At 40.7% G+C, this 7,233-nt stretch overlaps 1 protein-coding gene across 1 annotated transcript; it reads left to right on the forward strand.

The window, feature by feature from the left end:
* LOC129361385 (gastrin-releasing peptide receptor-like) lies at nt 1–7,233 on the forward strand. The gene is made up of 3 exons (XM_055032196.1): nt 1–427; nt 2,695–3,043; nt 6,919–7,233. Exons 1-3 carry the CDS (start codon nt 12–14, stop codon nt 7,231–7,233), a joined length of 1,080 nt encoding a protein of 359 aa, XP_054888171.1. The 5' UTR covers nt 1–11.

A 7,233-nucleotide genomic window follows, 5' to 3' on the forward strand; every position in this document is an offset into this window, starting at 1 on the left:
CTCAAGCCGCGATGTCCCTGGAGGATCAGTTGACTTCGTCGCTGGAGGACAGCGACGCTTTGCTCCTCAATGTCTCCAAGACGCTCTGGGACTCCAGCGCGGAGCGTCACCAGTACGCCGTCTGGCTCCCCGGCATCGGAATCGCTGCCGCCTACGGGTTCATCATCCTGGTGGGTCTGGTCGGGAATATCACCCTGATGAAGACGTGTCTGCTGGTGAAGTCCATGCGCACGGTGCCCAACCTGTTCCTGTCCAGCTTGGCGCTGGGGGACCTGCTGCTGCTGGTGACCTGCGCCCCGGTGGACGCCAGCCGCTACCTGGTGGATGAGTGGCTGTTCGGGCGCGTCGGCTGCAAGCTGATCCCCTTCATCCAGCTCACCTCCGTGGGGGTTTCCGTGTTCACCCTGACTGCGCTCTCCGCTGACCGGTAACCTGCCGCGCAGTCCGGAGCCGCGATATGAGCTGTTTCGACTTATAAATATTATATTATATTATATTATATTATATTATATTATATTATATTATATTATATTATATTATATTATATTATATTATATTATATCAAAATGTGAAATTAACCTGTCACAATTCACGATTCTGACTGCCTTGTTCTAATAAGCATTAAACAGACAAAAAACTGATTAAGTAAATAAATACATGTAAACGTTGATTTGAATCCACAACAATAAAAAACAATCAGGAAAACATACTAAGCATGAAAAAGGTGCACAGAAAATATCAACTATAATAAAGTTGATGAAACACAAGCTAAAAGCTGAAGAGTTGCACCAGAACCAGGTCCATCCTTTGCATATTAGATATGCATGCATATCTAATATTATAATGCTAAAAACAAGGGGAGAAGTAGAGGGTGGGTTCAGCATCAGTGGTAGACAACAGGATGAACCACCAAGCCTCCGTCTTTCCTCGTTGGTTCTGCAGTAAATTTGCGGATTTTACAATTTTATCTTCTTCTGCAGACCCTGAAAGGTAAACGACAGCGATTATTAATCTTAAATAGAGCAATGCAGCTTCTGAACTCTGACACTTCCTTATTAAAGACCATTTCTTTCCTTGGCCATTCATTCTACCACTTTTCAATGCCGTCAACACAAAGCATTTAACCTATGTTCTTAACATTTCATTGAACTGAACCGAGTTCAAATTGAACTGATTCTATTTATTTATATGAAAAGAATCTGTGGGATTATTTTCATATAAATAAAAAGAATCCTAGAAACCTCAGTAAAACTAATTCTGTTAAAATACCACAGCACTATTTTAGAGATTCAAAGGATTAGTTCTGATGAGCAGTTCTCAAAATCTAGGCTGATAAAAGTTCTGCCTAGGATTTTCCCCTCTGATTACTGCTGCTCTGGTGGTGTTTTAATTTTGTTCAGGGCATTATTCGTTATTTTAGCAGCCAAGCTGAGCAGCAATCTCCAAGGCAAATACTACATGGAATTTTTATTTTATTTTATTTTTTGTATCACTCTTTGCAAAATTTTGATTGGAATGGACCTCCAGCTGTACAAGGATTTTGGAGCTCATATGTAGAGCGAACACATACAGCTGTCATGTCAGAGGGATGTGTCTATCTTCACTTTTAGTGGCCATAACATGTCTAGCTTCTAGCGTTTTCAGCCTTATTCTACTGCTATCTTGTGCTTCTGAGAAGAGAAAATATCAAACAGAGGCAGGCAGGTGTGTTTGGGTTGCACATTCACCAGCAGTCATGATCAATCAGATGATCTCTACATGCAGTGTTGATAACCTACTGTTCCTGAGATTCAAAGCTTGCTTTGATTTCCTCTGTTGTGAGGCTAGCTTTTTGCAAATTAGCTCTTCTTCTTCGTGACTTGAACTGCCGGCTTCATGCTAATGTTTGACTGAGTTATGCTTAAATCTGAAAACCTCCTCCTGCTTTTGGACCTGATTACACGAAGACTGCAACGCATACAAACAGCTCGGCTCTGACGCCGCAATGCATCAAAAGAATACGTGAAGTTTGGAGACCTGCAGTTATTGACTTGGCAGGAACTTGGTAACCTCTCTTCATGATGCACAACAGCATCCTCTGATGTCGCGCTGTGATTTTATGTGGCCGACCAATTTGTGTCTGAGTAGGTGTTGTTCCCAATCTCTTCCACTTTTTTATGAGAAAGCCTTAAGGGATCAAGCAGTGAAGCCACAGAGGACACAGGAAAAATGTCTTCAAAGTGGGTTTTTATATCAGCCACCTGAAAAAGATGGAAATGGGGTAATTGCCTGAAGAGAATCACAAGCTGCTTTTGTTATTGTAAATGGCAACATTTCGACCACAAATGGAGTCTCTTCAGCTTTATCGTGGGGTGAAAGCTGACAGATTCAGATGGTTCTGCTCTTTTAAGTAATTTTCCTTTGTTGCTTTTCCATTGTAAGTTGAAGTGAAAACTTGGAACTAATTTATTACCCCCCCTGAGACCAATACAGTTTTATTAGTTGTGCTATGCTTGATGGATGTTTCTCTTCCTGAAGCAATCATCGAAATTGGACCAATAAACCTAATTCTAGATTTAAACGATTGCTAACTCTTATTGATTGTTCTCTTGGTTTGCACATTTTCAACTCCTTTCAAATTCTTGACTTGAAGGACAAGAATTTGTCTGATTTTGAGAAAAAGCTGCCAGCTTCACCCTGCTCTTCGTTTCTCAGGTACAAAGCTATCGTCAAACCGTTGGACATCAACAGACCGAGCGCTACTCTAAGCATCGGCCTGCGCGTCGGGACCATCTGGTTGCTCTCTGTCACCCTGGCCATTCCCGAGGCCGTCTTCTCCGATCTGCACACCTTCACCACCAGCTACAACGTGACGTTTGTGACGTGCGCCCCCTACCCGCACGCCGGAGAGCTGCATCCGAAGATCCACTCCACTGCCTCCTTCCTCGTCTTCTACATCATCCCTCTGCTCATCATTTCTGTTTACTACTGCTTCATCGCTCGCAGCCTGATCCGGAGCTCCGCAGACATCTCTGCAGAGGGACACCTGCATCTCCACAAACAGGTGTGGATCGGGACGCCTCAGGGAAACGTTAGTCGCGTATTAGTCACATATTTAGGACGATGTAAGACTCTCTTGAGCACAAAAAAGACTTGAGACACACTGCAAAAAACGTTGAAAGAAAATTCATCTCTCAGAGGTAAAAAGTGCTTTTCACCTCACAAAGAAACAAATACACAGGACCCAGTTTCACACAAACCATGGACAAAGTTTTTCACACTGCTGATGAAGACTTATAAACTACTACAGATTTAAACATATTAACAAGAAGATAATAAAACACAATAGGAAGATGATTAGAAAACTGAAATAAATGGTATTTGTTAGAAAAAAAGATAAAACTGACACGTCAATGAAACAAAGATGCTATAAACACTGAAAGCAGTAAAACTAAAACTCTTGTTCAAAACCCTCAAAACAAAGTGAATTTTTTTTCTGCAGCAAAACCCCATACTGAAAAAAACAATATTTAATTAGCGTACATTTATTCTGTTAATAAAACAATGAAATTCAATCAAATTTGACAGTTTGTACCTTTCTCAGTGCTCTTTAAATCAATGCTCTTTCACAGCTGTTCCGATTTTCTCTAAACTTTTAATTAGAAATTGATGTCTTTGCTTCCTTTGGGTATAAATATGATGTTACTAATGGATCCATTTCTTCCAAAAACTTTGCAGCTCCTCTTAAAAAAGAGTAAAAGAAAAAAAGTACTAGCTTCAACAAAAATTTCTGTCGTGTTTACTTTATAGAAATTATTCATCAGTAATATTTGAGGATTTTCAAAGAAACCAAAATTGACCTGAATTTGTGATCACTTTACAAATGAACTCGAATCAAAGGTTTTTATTTCTCTAAACTTGATTTCAAAGTCTAAAAATCTTGGAACTTTCAAAATAGAGAATAGATTTTCCTGGATGAAATGCAGACTATTTGAAAAACAATCTGAGGATTTTGTTTGTGTGAGCTGAAAAAAAAAAAAAGAATCGCATTTTGGCATTTTAGTCCGAATGTAAAAGCCACAGTTCAGTTGCTCTGTTTGAATTTATGTTGTTTCAGGATCAGGCAGGAGGTCAAATGGCTTTTTATTGACTGTGAAAAGACAATAAACTGATGGGTAAAATCTCGAAATGCAAAGACGCAAATCGAAGGCAAAGCACGTCTGTTTATTATAAGTCAATATTAAATCATTTTTTACACTCACCAAGAAATAGAGTGCAGTAAAGATCAATTCACATATAAAACTAAATGTGTAAAATAAATTTTTCTGTCTCATCCAGGCCTGGAAAAAAATATATAAAGACAAATCCATACAATCTCTGGAGAGCTTAGCAACCTTGAGTGCAAGATTGTGCTGCTGCCATAAGGATACATTTTTAAAGAACATCTTTATTGGGATTTTATGAGGTTGCTGCTAAACCTATGACCTTCAGGACAATTGCATAAGATATTTATCATTCTGTCAAACAGCAACACAGCTTCATATTGTCTCATCTTCCCTTATTTTCACAAGAAGCAACTATCAGCGCATATGCATTCATAAAATATACAACTCCAAGTTTTATTCTTTCATTATCGAGTCTGAGGCTGTGTCTGGAGTGGAGCTTCTTCACTGAATACTTAAAGTGACATTCTTCACTTTACTGCAGACAAGAGGCTTTGCACCCAAAACAACACAGTAATAGTTTTTTATATTGGATGTAGCAGCACCATCTGATGAATGAATACAAATTTCTCCCTGGTCTATTGTCAGCAGAAAAGGAAGGCTGCTCAAACAAAGAAAGCAAAAGTCAGACAGAATGAACATCGATGTATAAAAGGAAAGGTGCACCATTATGGACAGGCGGGAAAGTCTTGGTCAGACGGGCCGAGGTCATGCACAATGGGGGCTGAGAGCAGAATCTGTGGGAGTGGGCAAGAGCCCGGGTCGAGATCCAGATGGACGGTCAGCAAAAGTCCGACAAGGGCAAGACAAAAAGGGCAAATCCAGGGAACCACAGCGTGATTGTGACAATGAGGGCGAGACGGGAGTGCTGGAAAACTACTTGCTGAAAGCGTTCGATATTCTGGCAGCGTGGTTGAGACTGAGAGGCTTAAGAAGGATAGAATCAGGGAGCGACACAGCTGCAAGGAATAATGGAAATGAGGGACGTGGATCAGCTCAAAACAAAACTCACAGAGCACCATGTGAACTTCACACATATTCTATATGAAACCAATAGCAATATGCTAAGGCACCTGCATGTGATGATGGTTATTTTGTGACTAATTTTCTTGTGCAAATCAAATAAAAAGGAAATGACCTGTTAGAAATAATCCTGAAAAGTGTTTCTATACCACAGATTGTCTCTGTCAGGGTATTTCAGTTGCTCTGGTTGCTTTCCGAACTTCTGGGTCCAGAAGGTTCACAGTTAACCTGATTTGCCTTTTACACTCTTGATTGCCTATGGATTATAGAAAGAAGTGATGATGTCTGAAGTGCTGATCTCAAAGGAGGTGAAAAGAAGATTTTTCCTCCCTCCGGTAGTTGTCTTGTTTCCAAGTTAATCGACTAAATCTCACCACTTAAGAGCTGTGAATCAAATTGTTCCTTTTTGAAAATCTGCAAGATGCTGTTCGGTGTTAGTCCAGACTAAAATGAACAAATAGCTACTAGTTAAGTATTTCTGGAAGAAAAAGCTTCTTTTTATTTTCACCTCGGCTGACTCCTTTCGGTGTGGAGCAGCAGCTCCACTTCCTCTGAGGGAGAGACCCAGCCCCTCTGAGGAGGACGCTCAGTTTGGCAGCTTGTATCTGAGAAAACAAGATGCTCCCCGCTTGTATCCAGGGAGATTATTTTTAATCACTTTATATTCTTAATGCTTTTGTTTTCTGAGAGCAAAGTGGAATCAGAATCATGTTCCTTGCCTGTGTGCACAAGCTTGGGGCATAAAACTGAATCTGATAGCGACACAGGTTCTGTACAGTAACATTTCCTCTTATTCCACTATTGTTACCTCTTGATCATGTCACCATATTTGTGACATTACAAATACAGACAAGGAGCATTGTATCCATCACAGACCATCACAAAGTAAAGCCTAATAACAATATATAAACATATCTTTAAGGAATAAATCTGCTCTGCCAGAGAAACGCTAAGAACAACAGAAACACTTGGAATTCGACTTAAAAGAAAAAAGCTATTTTATTTTAGTATTATTTTCCTAAAAACATAAACAAGAAAGGCTTAGCCTGGCGGTGGGACTAGTAAAGCCTGGCGGGCCGCCAGGCCTATAATACACTGGGGAAACCCTGAAATAACCTCTGCTTTTTTGATCTTCCCATCGACTCCAACCAATCCGGATGATTGCATGATGCTGCGGCCGCCATGTTTCAACATGGAAATGTTGCGTTCTGGGTGATCTGCACCATAACATCTCATTTGACATCTTTTTTTTTTTTATGAAGGCTAAAAAGTTCCTTTATAGTCTGGTTTGTCACCAATTTTTTGTTCGGAGAACAATTTATTTATGTTGGCTTCAAAACCAGAGTTAAATAATGAAGCCCTGTCAGCAGGGCTTCTCCAGTAATGTAGGTCAAAACTCTAGGTTTTGTGTAGGCCATTTTCAATACTACGAATTCATCTTTTCAAATGGTAAGATGCTCTCCTTTGCTTGATTTTCAGATGTATAATTGGGCAATTTTCTCTGAAATACATTCAATGTGAACGATTAAAATAAATTGCTCCAATTTTCCGCTAAGTGACAGGTGTGCCTCTCTTGGTTATCAGTGCGTAGGCAAATATTTGATGACAACCAATTAAAGCTAAAATGGTAACACAATTACTGAAGACACTCAAGTGTAATTTCTCCTCCTTCTTCTTCTTCTTCTTCTGTCAGATCAAGTCCAGGAAGCGCCTGGCCAAAACCGTGCTGGTGTTTGTCGGCCTGTTTGCTCTCTGCTGGCTCCCCAGCCACGTCATCTACCTCTACCGCTCCTACCACTACGACCAGGTGGACACGTCGCTGGCTCACTTTATCGCCAGCGTGTGTGCTCGCATCTTGGCCTTCACCAACTCCTGCGTGAATCCGTTTGCGCTTTACTTGATGAGCAAGAGCTTCAGCAAGCACTTCAGGAACCAGCTGCTGTGCTGCAGCTCTCCCAGACGGCTGTACAGTCAGAACAGCGCGAGCACAAACGTGACCTCCGTCTGA

This window comes from Poeciliopsis prolifica, unplaced genomic scaffold, assembly GCF_027474105.1.
Source record: "Poeciliopsis prolifica strain line A6 unplaced genomic scaffold, Auburn_PproV2 SCAFFOLD007, whole genome shotgun sequence".
In the NCBI taxonomy this organism is placed as follows: domain Eukaryota; kingdom Metazoa; phylum Chordata; class Actinopteri; order Cyprinodontiformes; family Poeciliidae; genus Poeciliopsis; species Poeciliopsis prolifica.